Source organism: Filicampus tigris, chromosome 6 (genome assembly GCF_054856515.1).
Source record: "Filicampus tigris isolate MCC_2025a chromosome 6, RoL_Ftig_1.0, whole genome shotgun sequence".
NCBI lineage: Eukaryota > Metazoa > Chordata > Actinopteri > Syngnathiformes > Syngnathidae > Filicampus > Filicampus tigris.
Window position 1 is genome coordinate 21753710 of NC_141222.1, and position 22958 is coordinate 21776667.

Below are 22958 nucleotides of genomic sequence, written 5' to 3' on the forward strand. Positions count from 1 at the left end.
TTTTAATCTACACAGTAGCCATAACCAGTCTAAACATGACACAAGCCCATTTTCGACACAACATTGAGCTCAGCAGCTCTGGCAAGATTATCACTGACACAAAAAAATTTAAATGAAGGGATTACTGAAAGAGCAAACATCTAGGATGGCAAAATGTTTTATTCATGTCTCAGCAAAGTTTTTTTCCCCATTCCTTACAACATACCTCGCTTGCTACATTAATTGGAGTTCAGTCAAACCGCTTCCACAGATCATCTACACATGGCCTCAAAACAGTAGTTAGAGTCTTTCTTGCATAAAATTAAACATGGGTGTGAGGTGCGAGCCAAGATACAATGACTAAGATAAGATACTGTCTAGTAGTGCCTTTGACGCTTTTCTGAAGGCATTGTTACCATGTGTAATTTATTTGGGTCACTGAAGCAGTTCCTCAAGGTTTTAGACTGTTTTGAACTGGCTTGAGCAGTCATCTACTTTTCTGTACCACTGATTCTCAACTGATGGTTTGGGGACCCATTTTGGGTTTGATGTGGACAACTAGAGAAAAATTACAGTTTGTTCATTTAAAACCCATCTTACAACACTACTATTAAAATAAATGGTCCTTACAATGGAGCTTAAATGGACCTAACTGATGATCTGATTTTGAAAGAGAAAAAGAAAAAATACATAGGAGAGCAAAGAATGTTGGCGCATGTTGACACTTGGCAACCTATAAATATGACAATTATCAAACAATGACAAGACCTCGCTCGGTTAGTTGTTAGCTTGAGCTTTTTAATAGCGACTGAGCCGAACAAAAAAACAAACTGAGTGGTGTGTATACTCACAGGCCTCTTGGTGCCCTTAGCCTGGTGGACATGCTGGGGGTTGGGCTGGCTGCTGTGGTTCCTCCAGGCCAGCGGGGGGCAGAACCACTCCACTTCACTCAGGTAGACAAGGAAGGAGCAGTCGGAGCCATCGACACCATAGAAGGCGTAGCAAGGGTCGGAGGTCCAGCGCGCTCGCATCCACTGAAGACACATATAAACAACGTTAACAAATTTGACACATTTTGGGGGGAATATATAGCTCTAAAAAGGCATTTAAAGGTTTAGTAAATCTCACAAAATAGCTTACAGTATTTGTCTTCAGCTTGGTGAGCATCTAAAGATCAACACCTTGCTTTGTTTCTGTGTGTTTTTCCTGTAATGCCACCACAAAAGGGCACCAGCGATGGCAAAGAGATATATGGAAATGATGTCTCATGTCTCGACTGCTCGGTATAAAACAGCTAATATGACAATATGTTGACATTAATGATAAAGGAGAACAGAATGTACCGCAAAGTGAGTCTGGCACTTTTCAAAGTCGAGGATTATTACAGGTGCAGCTCAATGAACTAGAATATTGAGTAAAACTTAATTTATTTCAGTAGTTCAATTGGTTATCACATGGGTTAACCATACATGGAGAGAAATTTCTTCTTTTTTTTTTTTTTTGTGGGGGAGCAAATGAAAACTCCAAATTCGCCAAGAAATTACAATACTACGTAACGAACAATCCAAATTATTTTTCCATGTAGAAATTAGTTAGGAATAGCCTTCTGCAAAGTACAGGATTCACAGCTTTCTGAACAAGATATGCAATCTGTTTGAGATACAACGGACTGTCAAAATATAAGCTGTCATCAACAATATGCTTAGAAAGGGGTTGCAGCTGCAAAATGGATTTTTTTTTTAAGACCATTGAATCTTGCAAATCCCTCTGACACTAACACTAACAAACATATGAAGAAAATATCTGCAAACATGTGAATTAAGTCCATGGTTTTAGGAGTGGATTTCAAAAACCCATTGAGCGAATGATGCGTGTGACAGTGTGAGAGTGACTGGTGCTCCAGATTCCTAGTGCTGGGCTCTACCACCTGCTTTGCTGGAAGTTGATTAAATATGATTTAATCTGAAAACGGATGTGTACGCAGGACAAGTGGATTACAATGACAACGAATGGCAACTGCAGAGGTCGGCCAGACAATGCTGAGATAATCTCTGTTAAACCTTTTAATCACTTTATATCCCTAGTTAAAAAACTAAACAAATATCATTAAGGGAGGGACACAGGATTCCATCCAGGAAAATGAAAGGGATTAACGATTGACACAGCAATTTCCACAAAGAGCCGAATTCAAAATCAAATCAAAATTGAAACTTACGTCCACTTTTCCAGGACACTCTGGGTAGCGGGGGTCTTTGGGTACTTCGCATTGGCCTGACGTCCCATCTCTCACAGCTGAAAAGACACACATTTGACCTTGGGCTACAGTCAATGTATTCACCTCTTCATGTTTTTTTCTGTGGAACCTATCATCAGCTACTCCCTGAAAAACTCACCTTTTTGTGGGGTTTTTTGTGCTCTTTCTATAATAAGATAGATACCAAAAAATCTCACACAAGCTCCGGATAATAGGAAAACTGTAATTTGTGTCAAGGAAGTACAGAGGATATAAAAAAATGGACACATCATTGTTCAAATGCCAGGGTTTTGTGATATTGTGATATAAAAAAAACAACCAGGCCTTTGGTGCTTTGTGGAATTTCCCCGAATCACACTCTAGTCCGCAAGTCAAGTCCGTCCAGACTGAGCTAGTGTCACTCCTCTAAGACCCCACACCTTCGAAAAGCAATTAACTTATCTTAAATTTTGTGGCTTCATTAGTCCACAGGCTCTATGGTCCCAATGTTAATATGGATAGATTGACGCTAATGATCCATACAGCCATTAATCACCGTGATACAACCCTTCAGCTCATTTAACACACATTTTCCAACATGGGGGCTCCAGGTTAGCGTGTCGCATATTCAGTGCTCCTCACCTACTTTTGGGTGGACAGTGACAATAACCTGCATATACCGTTCACCTTGGCCATGTCACAGCGATGCAGTGCACACTGTTCACTGGACCTTAACGTGCAGCCGAGCCAGTCATTCTCTGGTTACGCCAGCAAGTGCGGCCTAACGCACTGCATTCCTTGCTTCACTGACTTGGTTAAATGCCTGTCTGCTGCTGATATAACGCAAAGAAGGGGAGGTGTGTTCGTGTACTTATCTTGCCTTTCTGTATTTTCTTCCTTTTTCAAGCTACACCCCCCTCCTTTTCTCTCCCTCTCTTTACATTCCCTTTGCCCAATGAAACAGAGACATTACTGCAAATAAGTCTCCCCCCAAGGCTTTTCTCCATTTGCTAAAAGAAACATATACAAACAAACATTCAAGACGAGGGTTGTACACAGGTCAAATCTATTTGCCAATCAAAGCCACACAAAAAGCTTGACTAGAAATGTGCATTTATGAGTTTCATTATTAAACCATTAAGGCCTAAAGCGTCTTTCTCAACAGCTCCCCAAAACCTAAGGTCGCCTTTGGAATTACCCTTGAAAACCTGAAGTTCTCCCAGAAATTCAACACTTACAAAATGATTAATATCTCAGGCCCTGTAGCAGACAGAGACATAATTCCAAAAGAATTAAAGAGCTTGGACGTGGCCTTCACACAGGCAGAATTTATTGTTATTTACCGTTTCAATCGAAGATGTAAAAAAAACGTGTCAGTGCAAGAGAAGCACTATTTTAATTTAAAAAAAAAAATCGAGTGGTAATTACCATCCCCTATTCTGTTACAAAGACGTCAATATCGTAATTGTCTACAAACCATATCATATCACGTTCGACTGGTTCCACTGGTCGTGCACGTCGTCTATATATCACTGTCGTTACTTACTTTAATCAGAGCTCCCGGCGATCGACGGCGTCCGCCTACCTACGGCTCGAAGAAATTCCACGACATCCCCCGCGGTCTCGCGACACCGTCACGTCTATATTCTGATGCATTAAATTGGCTAAGAGACGGAGAATTGGATTAAAAAGGGACAGTGACATATCCGCTCCCCCGGTTTGAAAGGTAGAAAGACGCAACAGCACTCCCGGCTCTAGTGGTAGAAACGTGGTTATGCGCTCCCGGGCTTAATGGGTTAAAGCAGCATTTTTACTCAGTTTAGCTTTGATAAAACACTGCTAGTCAGGTTTTGGTGAGTTATCCATCAATGGAGTCATAAAACAAAATGACATCAATTCTGAACCCCGGTCTGGACATTACATTTTCACCGGTATATATGCTTGCTGCATACAGCCTAATGCACAGGTGTCCTTGGGTTAGTTTGAGCAGCGGGTATTGTAACATGTCTTTCACTTATCTCTGTATTGATTTTTTAAATTGGATTGTTTTATATTTAGAAGATACATTAGATATTTAGAAGCCAGATTGCTTTATATTTTGGCCTAAAAGTGTTTTTCCTGCAAATATTGACAGTTATGACTTTCCAACCAAGTTACCATAGATTAGTGCTAGACTAAGTCCTGTTTGGATAACATACAAATTCAGGGTAGGTCACACCGGTAGGAACAAAATTTCATTGTAAATCAAGGTCCCCCAGTATTTCATTGTCACTGATGATTGTACCTTTGCCCTGTATAATGCTGGTTTGCAGTATCTGCTCCACTCTGACTGCCATGTTGGAGACATTCTGAGCTATAGTCTGGATCATCTCCATGAGGCCGGCTGGTTGAAACCTACAGATACACAGCAAAACAAACAAAAACGTCAGCTCAAAGTGTAATTGCCACCATATATTTTTTATTATTATTATTAGGACAATGCACATTAATCAACAGCGCAAAAAGGCGTTTGCACAGTGCCACTGAATTTGTTCATGTTTAACATCTATGTCCTCATTTTCTTGACTGGAATCCTCTTCCTGTCCAAAATCCCCTACTGGTCAACCCTTTTTGCAGTAAAAACGAAAACAATGCATTAGTGACAGCTGAATTAATAGATTGAATATAAATGTCAAGGAAAGAGGAGCCCTCTGTGTCATAGTGCTGATGCTTCAAAAACACCGAGCACAGCAGTAGAACAGGAAGCGGCATTTGCAGGTACATTTATATGCTGTTTAATGTACTGTAGCTCAAAAGCTCATTAGAAACTTTGTTTGCGGTACGGCAATAACGACACACTTTCCACACTGAAGTGTACGCAAGTGGTGGATTTTTCCTCTTTTGGGTCTAATAGTGATTTGATGTCCGTGCAGAATAGATCTGAATGCAGTAGAACAATTCCATTCCAGTCGGACTTCCGTATGCTCGTGCCCCGTCGCCATCGACCCCCCCCCCCCCCGTTTTATCTCAATCCCCTCCTGTGCTGCCACATCTCCTGCTTTTCCTCCTCCATTTTTAACATCTCAAACAGATGTACAAGTGTTAGCGAGGGATGCAAATTGGTAGACACTTGGTTGGAGCGTGAAATAGAAAGGACCTGCGCTGCCACTTCCGCTGCCGGATGACAGAACTCCTCATTCACAAGATAAGATGTGCTGAATAAGTTGCCTGCGCGTCGACTGGGGTTGTGTAGTTTTAGCATGTGCATGGTTGAATATCATTATTGCTCATGCCCGTTTCTTGCGCAGTGCCCATTACCTCCCTTTTAATGATTTTAGCGGCCACTTCAGTACTGTAGTGTTTCTGTGCATTGTCTAATCAGCAGATGGCTTTAACCCTCATTAATTTCATGCTTCCCAAATGCAGCGTGATCACAAATCACTCACAATGATACAATGGGTTGTGTATGCATGTGTGGGCAGGATGATGTGCAATGGCGCTTGACTACATGCCGGCAGCAGACGCATGAAAAGAGTCTAGATAAACACAAGCTGTGGAAGTGTGCCTGCCAGGAGACAACCTTTGTGGCTTTAAAGAAAAATAAAGATAGCCGACATCAAATTCCCAGGCTCAACCTCTTGTTATTCTTATTAGTGCAAAATTCATTACGGGTGGGCGTTTGACTACATTTCCTTGATCAAACATGCAGAAAATTAATGGGCTGTTATTTATTATTTTTAATGAGACAGGAATCTTTGAATCTCTTGTGTTCTGATCTCCTGTTTCCATGGCAGGTTTGTATAGAGCAGACAAACGACGAGTCTACGCGTAGCTTAACTTCCCACAACTGACGTCATGCTTTACTTCTTCAGGCAGAAAACTAGTTGGAACAGAATCAACAACACCTCTGAGAATCGCAGCCAAGTAGCGTACTCCATTTTGCCTCAACTGTTTTAAGACGCAATTAATCAACAGTCCATTCCACACAATTGGCCGAATTTTTACTTTTTTTTTTTTTTTCCAAGATTACTGTTAGAAGAAGAACATTAGCTCTATTTCATCCCTACTGACCGCCAGGGGGCGGTGCTTAAAGCCTTCCCTGCGCGAAGGGAACATTCAGTGCTTTAAGCACCGCCCCCTGGGGGTCATTCGGGATTCATAGAACCGTAGTTACAGATGTAACTTTCGTTTTACGAGGGGACATCCATTGAAATAGTGGTTAGTCTGCCTGCTTCACAGTTTTGAGGTTCAAACACTGCGGCTTCCTCCAACATTCCACAAACACGCATGCTAGATTAATTACAGACTCAAAATTGTCAATGGGTGTGATTGATTGTTTTTTTTCCTGTCTGTGCCCTGTGATTGGCTGGCGACAAGGCCAGGGAGCATCACACCTCTCACCCAAAGTCAGCACTGATAGACTCCGCTTCACCAGTGACTCTTAAGAGGACAAGCATGAAGCATACTCCATATCACTATATAACAACGCAATTGGCATCACATTTATGTATGCACCGTTTTTAAATAAGCTCATTCTCTGCCATTAACGTTTATATTCGTCAACTGAAATCCAACCATTAACAGCCACGGATGTATATATTGGTCAAGTACGTTTTTCAGAGTGTCTCGCTGGGCTGCTCTGTGAAATTCAACGTAAACCGCTGTAACGACTAGCAGATTCCTCTAGATGGAGGCACTGAATCAATTTAGATTCAAGATCAGCACTGTTTTTGCATAGAGGATAATAGGAATAATGTCAATGATTTCATTATTAAATTAGCTGAATATGCGTATTTCCTGTTCAAATACATGGGTAAGAATGTAGAGCGGCTGTGAGAGGCATTGCGCCCCAAGTGCTTCAAGTGACTATGCACACATTAATTGACACATGCAGTTATTGGTGCGTGACCTCATATAAGATACATTTCTGTTTCTCTTTATATTGCCAATATACATGTTTTATTACATGTACTGCACATGCCGACATTCAACAGTCTGTGTAATATATTTGATGTACGTGTGTGCCATATTCGGTCTTTACGATCGGCCAGAAAAACGAGTGGAAGTGTACTCCAGATGAACGTCACTGGTATGTGCTGCGGTAGGAAAAAAAAAATCTAAATAAAACGAGAGGTATTATCAAATGGCAGAGCAAGGAAATATTACAATACATACACTATTTTGTAGAATCATGATGGTCATATACGGAATATGACCCAGAATAAAAAAAAATCATGTTCCTTCCGATTTACACGATCCCTGGTGAACTGCACTTGATGATTTGTTGTTTATGTTGACATATTGTATGTTTTAATGACAAGACTTGATGCGTTAAATGTCTGCTAGCAGATCTTTTGCATGGATGCGGCTTCATGGTAGAAATCATCTGCTGCCTTCTTGTTGGAGCATGCGCTGCTAATTGATTGATTTTCTTACTCACCGCAATGTGGTTGGACAAACCTCTGCTTCAGTTCAACCTTGGTGATGGTCTGCACTCAGTCTTTTATTTATTTTCTCTCTCTCACTTTTATTTGTTTTGACAGTTCTTTAAAAAAAAAAAAAAATCTCTTATCTGTCTTTATTACCACTTTACAGCACAGCACAAACCTTGAGAGCAGATCGAGACATACACTCCCAGTGAGGAACAGTGAGGCCAATTCGTTTATTTTTTGTTTTCCCAGAAGATGAATATGAGACAAGAGATTGTCCATCTTCTCTCACCTTCACACTATTGCTTCTTTTCCCACCCATAGACAGTTCTCCGGTTTTCATGTTGGTTAGACCTCTAACTAGTCTAAATGGAACCTTCACAGGCAAAACTCAAATCTGAAACCAATCGTAGACATTCAGCACTACCTATTGTTTGAATAATGTGTGTAAGGACAGCACATGCTACGTGGTTAGCATATCTGGCTCACAGTTCTGACGTTGGGATTTGAATCTTGACTCTGAAGTTTTTCTGGTCCCACCCCTTCCTTGTATGTGTACTCTGGTTTCTCCCACGTCCCGTTTGGTTTATTGAAGACTCTAATTTCTCCCTTGATGTGAACGCAAGCGTGATTGGTGGTTTATATGTGCCCTGGATTTGACTGGTGACCATGCAGTCCACTGCCTGCCACCCAAAGTCCACTGCGATAAGCTACAACTCACCCACATAAAAAATGAGTTGGTTTCGCTTTGTATAGAAGTGTATATATTCTAAACAAAACATTTATCATGGCCATTAATGTCAATTAAAAGATACATGTGTTCAGCCTGGGCTGAGATCCGTCTTCCACTGAGTTCCACACTAGTTATGCAGGTTTTATAGCCCCAGATGCATTCATACAGTTTTATACTCTGTTCTCTTATGAACCTCCTTTTCTTTTTTTTTTTTTTTTTTAAACCAACCCTGCTGCCCAAAATTAAATAAACGCTTTGGATTTTTCCCAGCTGCTGCTAGTGGTCCACTGAAACATTATATTATTAGCAAAAGTAATGACCTTGTGTGGTCTGTTAATGAACCGGCCAATGAAATCACATTACAACATGGGGCTCCGTGTCTGTGTGTGCGCTAGCGGGGCTGAGGGTCCACTGGAAAAGTCCACCCAATCTCACCTTCGTGTAACAAAATCGTCAAATTCAAAAGGGGAAAAAAATACATAAAGCACAAAAGTGATAAACAGTATAAAAGATAGAAACGGTAGATGCAGAGTGTGTTGCATAAAAGAAGTCATGAAATAGGAAGGAGATCAAGCATCAGCAAGTACAGCACCAAAGGGCACTGCAATAAAATGCTCCTCTTCCTTTTCATTTAGAGGATAACAACAGGGTCTGACTCAACAAATTGTGCTCATCAAAGGGTACAAGAACACTGTGGACATTCAACGGCTGCGCGGCGCTCACCAATGAAGCCACGCGCATTTTAACGAGCGTCTCCTCGACAAATGAGCAAAACAACAACAAATCAAGACAAGCTCCAGAATGAGAATGTGCGCTGGAGAAGATGAGGGAAATGAAGCAACAGAAAAGGAAATCAATGAGTAAAAGGAAAGTCTCAATGGAGGTAGGAAATGAAAATGCCTTCTCATATTCAACTTAAGAGAGCTTCCCACCCTCATCCCCACACCCTCTCTCTCTCTAATCTAATGAGCTCATCCTCTTAAGGCCGAGAGGACGGTCTGTTGGGCAGTACCGCATGACTGGACGCCGTCCAGCACGAGAGATGTATGTGATGTGGTGTCAGCACGTCCGTGTTTTACTACCCGTACCACTCACGACACATACAACTCCTTCATTTTCATATGCTTAACAGAGACCGTCATTTCACATTTTGCGATGTAATATATGTTAAAAAAAAAAATCTATCTATCTATCTATGTATATATATATATTAGGGATGCCACAATTTCACCAAATTGGTTTTGATATTGATATAAAAATTGCCACAATATATCGTCGTCATCATGTCACGATATTAATTGCAGCAAATCTGTTTAAAAGCTTGAGTCGTTTTCCATTCGTGCAGTTCCAGTACCCTATGGTGGTTAGTTTATTAGTGCAGTTTACTTTTGAAAAAAAATATATATATATATTTGATTGACAGTTAACAATCGAGTGGGGCGTGGTTGCATTACATTCAGTGGCCACGGCGTTTGAGAGCAGAGTCAACGGCTTGATTTATCACAACGGTGAAGCCTTTATAGACTCAGATCTTTTAATCATTTAAACTTGGCGGGGTTGTATAGCACACTCCGAGTTGTGTTGAATTTATAAGACATTTATTTTTCGGGTTAAAGCATCTTTAAAGTTTTAAGCTCCTTTAGTTTTAATGAAGGTTTTACAATGATTCAAATGTTTGGCGGTGGAACAGATTATTTCCACTTCCATTGTATCCTGCAGGAGAAAATCCTTTAGAAATATCCATTCCATTCCAGCGTTATTTATGAAGTTCACCAAAATGTTTAACACAGCATACTATGGACAAATCTGAGACCAATGTTGAACAGACGGTGTTCGATTTGATGAATTCTAGTGTAGGATTTTGTATCAAAGAGTACTGCAGTGTAGTTCATAGAAATTTGGAAGACATTTCTGACTTACTTGAAACAATAAACATTTGGAAAAGAGGACAAAATATAGCTCCTTTTTGGGGAACAATACACAGCATGTACTTCAGCTTTGTACTGTGGTGATGCCAATAGGCTAATGGCAACTTTATGCACAAATTAAAACACAATTTCCAAGAGAACATATTGGACATAAAAGGTTGTCAGTGACCAAGTTAAGAAGAAACAAAAGCTGAAGTCTTGCCAAAGACCGCAAAGGCCCAAAGGCAAACACAGTGCACCAATAACATAACACAATAAAATACAGCGAGTCAACTCAACATTATTGTGCCTCCATTCGTCATTGTTATCTCTCTTTTTCTTTCCTTGTTATTTTCTGCCCTAATGAGTGGCTGCCCTGTGGGTGAATTGCAGGCAGAGGCCTCAGACATCCAGTCCAATTCGCCACTACACGGCAGTGTGTCAGCACCCATGAAGCTCAAGCAAAACATTAGACTCCTGCCCAGCACGAGCACATCTTTCTGAGAATGTGCGCCTGAATGCCCCGTTTTTCTTTCTTTTTTTTTTTTTTTGAAACTACAAAGTACCCACTACAGCTGCAGAAGTCACAAATGTCCAAAAACCTAAAAAAGAAAAAAAAATAGCTAGTGTCACACATTTAACGGCTAATTCATGCACCTCTTCATGTCCAAGAAAGCCAAACTGGAGCACTGAATATACACGAGGAAGTATTGGTGTGTGTGCATGTGTGAGCGTTGATGTGCGGCCATTAATTCTGTAGGCTGCATACTCAATCAGGTTGCTGTCTGTGCCCTGGTCTCATGCCCAGACTGAATTTATTAACACATGTTAGTTGGAGTATAACTAATGGATAATCATTACGATGATGCTAGGTGGCGCGTGCAGATGAACCTTTCTTGAGCGTTTTTATTTTTTGCTTTCAAGGATTCCATTTTAGCCCAAATCAAACACTGTGGAATAAAAAAAAAAAAAAAAAAAGTAATTCATTTATGTGTGTGTATTTAATGGCACCTCTATAATTGTTTTAACTACACTCTATGAGTTCAGCAACAACAGGCCAATTCTATGCATAAGAAATGAGGATGGTTGCAAAGGGATTACCCCAAAAACCTGAAGAAAAAGTCAGCCTCGGTCAATGGAATATGGAAATTATAATAGATGCTCCAAAGTAAAATATCCCCGAGGTCATGCAATTTGGAATTTGACCAACATTTTCTTGGAAAATGCATCTTTAAAGGCACAAGACGTCTCCTGTGGCCATGAGGGACGTCAACAGCGCATTTTCCAGACACGTTTTATTGAGCTTTTTGCATCACCTTTTCCATGTGAAGGACTAGCGACTAGTCTCAATAAGAAGAATATACACCAGTATTTAAGGCTAAATTTACGAAGCATGGTTAAAATGCGTCAATTTACATTGTTTTTGCCTCCAAATGGCATAGTTTGGATACAGGTCATTCAAAGAGAGAAAAAAATGCGTAGAATCAAAACAGTGTCAGATCAGACTCAAGCTCCTTCCAAATATGGGTAAAAATCTGAGACGTATTGGTTATCTGCCCATGTGAGTGACTCATTAATGCAAAGATCCCGTCACCAAGCCAAGTCTTTCCAAACAACAGCTGTTGTGAGTTCAAACAACGAAAGCACAGACCATTAAATATGGTTTCAACTTGCAACATTAGCGATGTGGTGGTCAATAAATAAACTAAATATGGGCCCATGATGCCTAGCTCAGAGCCAACTAAACACTATGTAATGTTGAATATTTATGTTATGTATATTTACTTTCATGTTAGGGACTGCCTATTATTGACCCTCATGAGTTAATTAGGTAAAATATAGATGTCTGTATTTCGGTTGTTTCATGTGTTTGGTCGGTGTAAACAGCCATATTGGATATGTGTCACGTGAGCTGTATATGGAAGTACTAAAGAAGGTTAAAAAAAAAAAAAAAAAAAGTGATATAAACATTACATGAGAACAATTTTCGTCAAATGTCAAGGTTGTTAACTTCTTGGCATTTCGGTGCAAAGAAAGTAGATTCAAGTGAGTTGAGGAGCTTCATCAAGCCAAAAGTCTTTTGCCACTATCTTGAGACATCTATAGGTGATCATAAACCATTTTAGGGGCGGTGCCAATTACTATCCCTTGCGAAGGGGAACACTGCATTATTTTTTTTCAACATTTTACTAGCAACAGCGATAAACATTTTTAGATTGACAGTTCATGTTAAAGTGTTACTTAAAATTTTGCTTCAACAGTTTTATAATGGTGACAGTTTGAACCTGTAACATTTCCAGTAGGAAACAATTGTTTCAAAATACAAACAAATTGGAGGTTGACGCAGGTAAACGATTACAGAACTTTAAGATGTTCCAGTGTAACTTTAGGAGAACGGGCATTTTGTCACATCTAATTACACAAAAACCTTTCAGACAACCTGCTGTCGATACAAATTCAAATGTATTTATCCGGGCTGAACCTGATGGGGCGAGAAGCAGCATTTAGCAACCCCATTTAAAAGCAGATGGACACACAATATTGATTTGGTGTGTTTGACCCCAATTACATATCACCAATAACCTTTTTTAACCCATTCACACTTGCCTGGGCAACACAAAAACTGCATATTGATTCCCTTTAACAGTTCCATGTGCACTCAGTGACAATAAGCACACTTCCACATCCATGGTCTAAGTGCAACTATGCTTCCTCCGCATTAAATAGTCCATTACTAGACATTGATTGCAGTTAACCCCAATGCCAGACTGTATTAATTGCTCCATTCTTCCGTTCTAGTGCCTCTGTGCCGATGTGCAGCTGAAAGCTTATCCGAGATCACTTAACAAGGTTTGGGGATGTGCGAGAGAGTGTGTCAGCAGGTAACACATCGGTACTCATGCACAGGTTTTGGATGGTTTAAATGCGAAAGAGCGTGTGGAATTAAGTGACGATGAGAAGGCAGGAAGTAAAAGAAGACTAGATCAGGTAATATAAATTGTTCACTCCCCTGCTCTATTGCCATTGTTTTAAACAATTTTCTTTTTTTTTTACTTACCGCAGTACATGCGAGTTCAACACATGAGTACTGTTTTGATAAAACAGCATTTGACCATGTCTTGGCTTGGTTCAGAGCTAAGGCAGTCGTTCTTATACAACTTGAACAGAAAAGATCAACTGACACCCCCCCCGGGGTGCACCAGTGCCGCTTACTGCCACATAAAACAGAGCGGAACTAAACTGGCCTATTGGATATAAATGAGCGGTACCACCGGACTTAAAAAGGTTTAACATTTAACTGAACCGATTTCTTAAAAAGAATGTGTGGCTTGATGAGATTAAAAGCAGTGCTAAATCCAGCCGGGTTTTCGAGGTGCTTTAAGGTGAGGTGCATTGCAGTTGCTATGGCATCACTTGTGCTCCGATTTTTGGCATCGGCGAAATATTCTTCAAGCACTGGTTCCGCAGTGATATGAAGCTGTGCTATCATGAGTTTCTCCAGTGATTTAAAAACGTTTGAAGTTATGCCAACCGACTGGTAATCTTTGTCCTCTTGGATCTAACCTTCTTGGGAAAGGGCATTACAATTTTTTTTTTTTTTCCCCGGAATTACTGTATAAGTGTTTATAAAGAGTTGGAAGAATTTCTGCGATGCCAGAGACGGTTCCTCTGCAAAAGATTCTAATTAAAAGCAGGCGGTCCATCTGGGCCTGCTGCTTTTAGTATGAATACTTTTAAAATCTTGATCAATTTCAATTCTATCCATATTTATTATATTGTTATACAGCTCTGGGAAGCATTTATTTAAAGTGAATGATGCAAATGTGAAATGTGCTTGATTTGCATGGAGGAAATGAGATTGCCGACTGAAGACGTAAAAAGGTTGCATTTCCCATTTCATTTTTTTCATTATTGTAATTGCTTGATCTACTGTTTCGCGTACTTGGCTAAGACAAGAAAACCTCAATTTGGAAATTTGGGGTTCGGTTGCAATGATTATGACCATTCACGGCATCAAAGAAAAGAGACGGCATGATGTCTGATTGCCTCATTCAAAATCGTTGCTACAAAACGTGGAGTGGAAAAAAAAAAAAAAAAACGGAGCCTACTTGTTGATTGCAGAGCTGAGCTCGTCCAGGCGTCGCGTATCGGCGGCGGTGGTGTTGTCCAGCTTGGCGAGGCTGTCCATTCGCTTCAGAATCACCTCCAGCATGTCACTGATCTTCCTCAGCACACCGCGTGACTCCACCCCCCCCAGCACTGAGCAGACACAGAGACATGAAGATGGAGAACCAGGTTAAAAGGAAGGAAGACGACACCAGACACCCCGGTTATTCTTTTTGTTTTCACAAAGAGACGCATTTGAGTTGTTACTGTCATTTCCTGTGCCCACAAAATGAATTGAATCCTGCCCGGCACTGTATTGTCATAACATGTCATAAAACGGCCATTGTCCACACCAGACATCCACACAAACACTCCAGTGTGATATGTGAATATGATCTTCCCGTCCTCCCTTGATATAAAGATGAGGCTCGTATGAGTATGAGTTATGGAACGCCAAGAATTAATTGTGTGGAGGCTCTGTGTGCAAAAGCCAATTATTTCCATCACCTCACTTTGCACAGCGGGGTACTCTATCGAGTGTGAGGAGGGGCCTTCTATGTAGTTATGGGTACATACTGGGATAAACGCTCTGGTTGCTAGGATTGAAAAGCAGAGCCTTGGCACAAGGATTGTGTGGAAGACAGCGTGGGATTAAAAAAAAGTTGTTGGAAATCCTCTTTAGTGCAATTACAGAGTTGCAACGGTTCAATGTCAGTGGGGCTATAATTTGAGCCATAATGGATAAGAGCAGAAAGGTGCAGACACCAACTGAGCACAACTGATAGTGGAACCTTAAAATGGCCGAACGTAATCTGGTCAAGGACGACGGACGACTTCCCCTTTTTTTCATTGTTCAAAACTATTTTCCCATAAGAAATAATGGCACATTAAATATTCACTTCCAGAGGTAAACAATTGCCCATGTTCTTAAAAGTATAATGACGGCAATAACATTAACTGTCATACAAGTGTAAAAACAAGACTGAGCATATAAATAAAAGTTAAAAACAACGCAAAATCAATTACCATGATAAACTGAACTGTGATTATAATACTTGTATTTACTTAGAATGCAGTAAGATCTGATTCCCGAACATGTTGCAGGCCCGTTACATGAAATATACATTCATGCGAATAAATCATGTCAAATAAAGGCTCGTATATTCTTTATCTAGATGCTTTCAGGAAAAATAAGTGGCAGAGAATCACAAACAAGAAACCAATTAAAAAGCGATCTATTGTGAGAAATATTTATGGTGAGGCATTTGGAGTGGGCATGATCATCCAGAGCTTGAGAAGATTATTGGTCGTATTTTTTGCCTTCAGTTGCAATAATAGTAACACCGTATGTGGAGGTTAGCAATGAACATTTCCATGTTAAAATCGCTTCTCTTAATGGATGCATACATCAATAAAAGAATTCCCCTGCAGTTCCGATTTTGCTGGAATGTCACCTTAACCGGCAGAAAATGAGGGGGGAAATGAAATTGGATGGAAGGTTTTGATGTCTCACTTCACGCCAATTAATCAAATATTTAATTAAAACAGCACTGCAAGGTGTTTGCATTTCATTCAGGAACCAATCTGCTAAAGTTTAAATGTAGAATATTTAGAGTAGCAAGCTGTTGGCATTCTATTTTATGCCCCTTTTTGCATGGGCAGAAATAAGCCCGCATGCATATACACTCAAACATGCAGCTACAGTATATAGTGGCCTGTTTTCTCCATCATATTGGATTGAATATTTAGAGTCTCCGCACATTGCATGGCTCCAGAGGCCTGTAAAGCGTGAACAGGACACTTTTAGTGTGTCGAAATGGGCGACTGAAGTGAGAAGGGCTATTTATATGCGCAAATCTCGCAAAAGTCGTCACAATGGGAGTATCAATATTTTCATCGAGTCCTTGGGTCGCTTGAAAGGTGAGGTAGCAAATGTACTATTATTATTATTATGATTATTATCCTTGTCTGCAAGGCAAATTATTACCAAGTCCATTTCTTTTTGTGCATCTGTATCCGCTTGTCTTTGTGGAGATGACAGAAAGGGACTACACAATACAAAAAAAAAAAAAAAAAACAAGACCCAACCCTGGAGTTCAACCGTTTGTCAAAAGCTTGAAAGCAGCTTTTGTCAGAGTCTGAGCGTCGGATTTTATGCAAGTACTGAGTGTGTGTTCAAACTGGGATGGGCAAAACAGATTAATTGATGATTGGCTGATTGATGACAATTGTGTTTATTTAAATGTTGACCACATTGTCTTGAAGCAACTGAGACAAATGTTTCCTATATATATAAAATCAAGATAATGTGGTGAAATGCCCATCGCTAGTACAGTACAGGGGAGTCCTACTTCAAGGATGTGTATGTTCTAAAGTGTGCGCTCATCTATATTAAAGCAAAGGGGGGGGAAAGGGACACAGGTGACAGAAAGTGCAAACTAAAACAAATTCTGTTGAAACACTAAAGCCTGATCAGAGATGTTTATTTTTAGGTATGCAAAGGGTACTGAATTGCCTTTACAGTTTGGAAATACTCATCAAATGCTACACGATGCCTTAAAATAGTTTGAAACAGGAAACTTAAGGGTGGGGGGGTATACAATATAAGTGACGGATGAGTGATACGGCACTGTGAAAAAAAAAAAAAAAAAAAAAGCTTACAACGCCGCAGCGCCTTGCACAATCTTTGAAAAAAAAAAAAAAAAGAGCTAAATCTTGAAGCAAACATTCAAACATTTGGTATGCGAGGAAGCTCGGAGCGTCAACCTAGGAGTGACTTCCTCTTATAACCTGCGCACACGCACGCGCACGCCACAACAGGATGGCGTTTTGAACGGCCGGGGGCGTGTTTGCATATTCATGCGATGAGAAAGCCATTTGTGAAGTGATGAATACTGACAGGACCGCCTGCTCGACAGGAGTCGACGCCTCTAAATTAACCGGCGAGCGGCGTCATTTTGTCTTTGCGACTTCCAGCTGTGAATCGGCGAAGGCGGCTCTATATCTGTAAAAGCCCTTTCTCGATCCCTATTATTCATTGACAGCTCTGAGGATAGCGGCTGTAGCCCCATTCTAGAACAGATTATAAATGTATTTGAACACCAAAAACTGCAATCATAAACCGTATAGAAAACATTGCACCTTTATAGTGTTTGTGTGTTGTGTGCCTTTAAGAGGTGAGTCCGGGCAAGTCGGTGAGTCTGCTTGTAAGTGTCTGGGTGTGAACTGTGGTCAAGAGCAGCTCCTGAGTACGAGTATGCTCGTTGTGTTTGTTTTTTACTGCTCTCCTGGCATTCAATAAGCAGCTGAAAAGTGCATCGGCAACTGTGACTTTCGCACATGCAATTGCATTACAGTAGGTAAAATGTAAAGGCCTTCTTATGTGTTAACATTAGGCACCAGGGTACTTCTAGTGGGCAGAAAGTGCTGAACTGGAAACGATGACAAAAACTTGTTTCGGGTTGCGCTGCCAGATATAGACCATTTTATATTAATATTTGCAAACAACAGACGCCAGGGCACTTTGGGTGGCGGGACTTGAGTTGACCGGAACTGAAAACAATGGCAAACACCTGCCCTGATAATATATGCCTCAAAAAGTTTCAGTATTTTTCTATTTCCTTAAAAAAATAAAATAATGAATCAAGTGGCACCTGTGGATGAAGAGGATAAAAGAGAGAGGTTGTTGTAAATAGTTGCATGGAGATTGAAAGGCTGCCTAATAGCTTAGAAGTCACTTCTAAAGGGAGAGACTAGGAATCAAACCTCAATCATCAGTTTTGGATTTGGAAATTTTTAGTTGGATTGTCAGTCATTAAATCGAGCAAAACATACCAGCTAGCCTGCTAGCTAACATCAGCGTCAAATTGTGCTATCCAGTTCAACATCAGAAGAGCATCTCTGTGCCATTAATCAGAGCAACAAAGTCAATTCATTAGCCAAAGTGAGCATCGTAACTACATCTGATCTTCCAGCGCGTTTATTTCACAATCAATTTATCTGTTGACAGCAATTCACCTCACGTAACCTCTTTACAACTGTCACCTCACACATGGTTGAGAAGAAGGCCAAAATCATCATTCCATTTAACCTGTTTTCTTGATCATTCTGTTTTGGTCAAATAACCTTAAAGCGTGTGCTTGTTAGCGTTCATATCGCCTAAGCTTTTGACACCCAGAACTTTCCGTTATGCCATGGTGAAAAGGTCTAGACTGTGTAACCCATAAAAACCACAGATGACCAGATTAGAGCAGGAATTTCTGCAGCAGACAGACAACATTCCACAAACAAATCCGAGATATAGCTGGGGCGCCAATGATGAACTGAGATAGAGAGAGAGAACATTGTAAAGTGCTCCACGTAAAATGTTGTGTGTGTGTCTCCTTTACATGGAGTGAAGCAACACAAAATCCTTAGAACATCGCTTCTCTCAGCACACAGAGACTTAATGGCCCGGCTACCGCTCCAATCTCCACAGCAACTCATCTCATCTGCACACCAACACAATTACCACAAATTGCATTCGCTTTAATTATTATGGCGCAGGAGCTCCACTGTTCATTAGCTAAAGAACAGCAGGAGTGGGTGAATATGTTACTCTTTTTCTTTATTTGCCGCACAAATGGCTTTAGGCAAATCAAAATGTTGCCATTAACGCCTGCACTCTGTGAAAGACACATGCAGGGTTCTAAAAGAAGCTATCAAAAGACCAAACACAAGGGAAGGATCAGTGATAAAATGGTGACCAATTGGTTATGATTAAATAAATAGTTTGCTATTGCTACATCCTATTTTCAATTCCTGGTTCAGTATTTAACTGGTTATTTTAGTGGTGTGCCATTTAAGGGATCTTTGACACCCATAGATCACTTTTTCTGGTCCGAACCATTTGATGAGTTTGTAAAATTGGTGCCTGGTTTTTTTTCACACAGTCTAAAAAATTCAAATTACCCCCCCGCCAAGATCGACGTCTATCATTCGTGATAATCAATTCTCAAATATGTAGACAGGAAGGCATTTTTGTGATGTAGAGTAGTCGCCGAAACTCCCCAAAACAACAAAGTGCCTTTGAACCGGGGTTTGTTGATAGCTTTGTGAATGAACAATCGTCTAGGCAACCAACAAAGGCAAGTGCACTCAAACGCGACATCTTGATCAAATTAACGTCCTTCACCAAGTGAACAAGGATAATTAGTCAAGGAGCTCATCCCGTTACCATACACAGGACATTTTTAGGTCACCATTTTGTAGCTGAGGGACAAACATTCATCTGATCAAAGTTGGATTTCTTTCGCACCTTAACGGTTCAATCTCTGTTGAACTGGTCCACACCACAAGTCTGTCACTGTGTTCACACGTGACAAAACAAAGCGCACCAAGGGGGAAAAGACTAACTATAACTTGATTACCATGGACCGAATAGCGCTAGTGAGGAACTACCCTTTAAAAGCTGACCATACAATGTGTGAATTATGCCCGTTATAAGTCATAAGAATTTGTCAGTCTAAAGGGGGAAATAAAGCCAGTGTCAACTTCCAGTCCGTCTATATTGTGGATTTTATTGCGGGTGGATCTGGGACGTATCCCCTGAGGAACTTCACTGTAGCGTGATTAGTACACTCATTGAGTGACTTTATTTCAAAGGTGATTTAACTTGTACAGTGCCAGATGTCATTTTAAAATAACAGTGTATGTCCAGATTTAGAGAGGATGAGGGAAGTTGGTGCCATTATTTTCCCTTTCTAAACTATTTCCCCCAAAAATTTTCACTTTCATTTTGATTTCCATATCTAAGATTGTACACTCAGGCTGAATCTGTGATCTGTATTTGCTACAACTCTTTCAATCCACTCATCATCAGTAACACTTTTTATGTTAATGATGTACCGTATTTTCCGGACTATAAGCCGCAACTTTTTTCCAATGTTTTGAACCATGCGGCTTATATAATGGTGCAACTATTCTGTGGATTTTTCTTGCACCGCTAGGGGCGGTCTAACCGGAATTACAATACAACTGCCATTTAAATGGATATGACTGCAGGTGGAGGAGTTCAACAGGCGAGGGCGCTATGCACTAGACTTTGAATTAGGTGGTATGCAGAAGTAGAAACTGGAGTGGCAGCGGGCAGTGAAATGAAGACAAGTACTTTATTTTCTCTTGGTTCTGCTCCGTTTTAATCATCAAACTTGCTGCCGTGTTAAAAGGCACTGTTAGAAAAGAATCTGTCCCGGTACATACATGTACATTTACAGTTCAAAATCATTCTGTAAATGCAGTAAATTTTCAACAGATAGGTGCATCTTAATTTTTTCTTTTTTTTTTTTTAAATAGAGTCTTATACAAAGGTGCGGCTTATAGTTCGGAAAATGCCGCATTTGTATTGTCATTCTGATCGACCATAAACGGTCAAGTTTCAGACCAAAAGATATACTGTATTCAAAAACAGCATGAAATGTGTTTGGACTTGGGTCTTGGCGAAACTATGACAAAATAGTGCAGAGACTATTTCAGACGGCTGTTTCCAAACGCTGGCAATGCAGCGCTTATGAACAATGCCCTCTTGACTGTTGGCAAGCTCCTTTTATTTATGCACAACACACACCCTCTTGAGCCAAGCGGACAGGCCTGACGGACACGAGCCTTGACCCTCATTAGCATGTCCACCATCTAGTGAGTTTGACGTCTCTCGACTTATCGCCTCTCGCCACAACGGTGCTGACAGAAGCGGAGCTGCGGAGCCTCCTTCCGTCAAAGACCACATCAATGCATGTTAGCGCTGAAACAAAGACAATTTGGGCCGTTTCCAAAAAAAAGATGCACACGTGTTTGCGTGGTTGAAGCTAATGGGCGTATTTGTTCTAAGGGGCATTTGAATGACAATAGCGTCTGTCATTACCGTGGCAACCCCAAATCACTCCCTTTAGTCTGGGTGTTATATAGCAATAATGATTCCAATAATGATGTGCTGTATTTTCTTATGATCAGCAGAACGACTTTTATCAATCAATGAAATTTGATGGCAAGAGGAAGGAGCTGAAGGACGAACAAAGAAAGTGAAAGAAGGACAAAGCAATAAATGTGGCATCAAATAAAAGGATTTTAAATGGTCATCCAAGCGTACGTTGGAAATATCACATCAGCCCTGAAAGCCAGCGTCCTATTTATTGTCATCACATAATAAAAGCAATGTCTGAAAGAGAGAGACGCAATCTAATTTTCATCATTTTTAATCAATGGTAACCCTTTGCTTGCAATACTGATATCATTCCATCTACTATATAGATAGTTATAGTTAAAATTTCCCTTCACTGTGCACAGATTTACTGCATTTGGCAACTCCAACGCAAAACCACCATAGATTTATCAATCACGCTTACGACAACACACTTTGTCCAAGACACACCGATACAAAGTAATAATAAAAAACGACGAAAAGCGACATCAGCCCACCAAAATCCAATGCTTTTAACCATTTGTTACATGCTTTGTTGACATTTCCATCCTTATTAATGTGAGCATGACATTCTTGAGAATTTAATCTAATCTTGCACTCTTTCCTGCCCTTGGTCCCAAGTGTTGGTCTGTGGTAAAAATTAATTAGCACCTTTCACAAGCTTTGCTTTGTGGAAGGAGCTTTGCAAGTTTTTTTTTTTTCTTTCTGCCCCTGTGGCGCACTTCAGAGATCAGGCACATCCGCTCATGCAGGTATTTACTTTTGAGTCACAGGTAATGAAGCAAAGGATGGCTAAAGTTGCATGTGAGAAATGTAAAATGGTCAAATTCAAACTGGGGATATGCCGAGCAAAATTTACAGCTGGGGCAGTTTATGTGCTTAGTGCAAAGGTGTTTATGCAAAGGCCAACTAAAACCTTTTGTTTTTTTTAGTGTGCTTTGTGTTGTCGATATTTCTCCCAGGAGCCTTCTATTGGTTTTATTCAACAGCGCATTTACAAGTGAGTAAGTGGCCATGAAAAGAAAAAGGATCATCTAACTTGCATAGTATGCAGACAGAATGATTCTATGAATATTTTCTATCCAATTTTAGACATACTGTATGTACAGTTGCTGACAGTCTTGGATAAGGAACATGCACATATACACTTTTGAGCAACACTTGAGCAATTCTACACGGGGATATACAGTTGCTATAACTATACGAATAATGTTGATTAATTGAAAGAGGAAACGGTTCACTACATTGGATTGCAGTTGTCGTGGCTGTCATATTTATTGATATCCATTATGATTAAGTTGTTTGGTTAGGAAATCATAGTATCCAATAGGAGCAACAACCATAGGACAAATAAAAATCCTAGCAAATGTCACAGGAATCAAGATGAAGGTAATGTGTGAAATGGCTGCGTAAGGATGCAAAGTAAAGGGTAAGGAGTCTAAGATTTTGGCTGACGGCCAGAAAAATGCCAAGTTGCCGTCATGTTTACGCCAAGATGTGCAAATCACAATAAAAGGGACATTTTTCACACAGTTGAGTGAAGCATAGCCAAAATGAGCAATTTCCCATTGTTTGCTGCAGCAATTAAGTTATTATGATCAGGTTTCAACATATAATATTGTCACATCTACATACA

The 22958-nt window shown here is 40.3% G+C and overlaps 1 protein-coding gene across 1 annotated transcript in view; it reads right to left on the reverse strand.

Annotated features, from left to right (window-relative positions):
* The window catches only part of LOC147146250 (alpha-1,6-mannosylglycoprotein 6-beta-N-acetylglucosaminyltransferase B-like), a 91705-nt gene that overhangs the window by 45656 nt on the left and 23091 nt on the right, over positions 1-22958 (reverse strand). Inside the window, exons 3-6 of the mRNA XM_086034021.1 lie at positions 14370-14520; positions 4497-4606; positions 2195-2271; positions 831-1013 (exon numbers count right to left, since the gene is read on the reverse strand). Of these exons, the coding sequence (XP_085890147.1) occupies positions 831-1013; positions 2195-2271; positions 4497-4606; positions 14370-14520 (521 nt within the window). The remainder of the gene's footprint in view (positions 1-830; positions 1014-2194; positions 2272-4496; positions 4607-14369; positions 14521-22958) is intronic.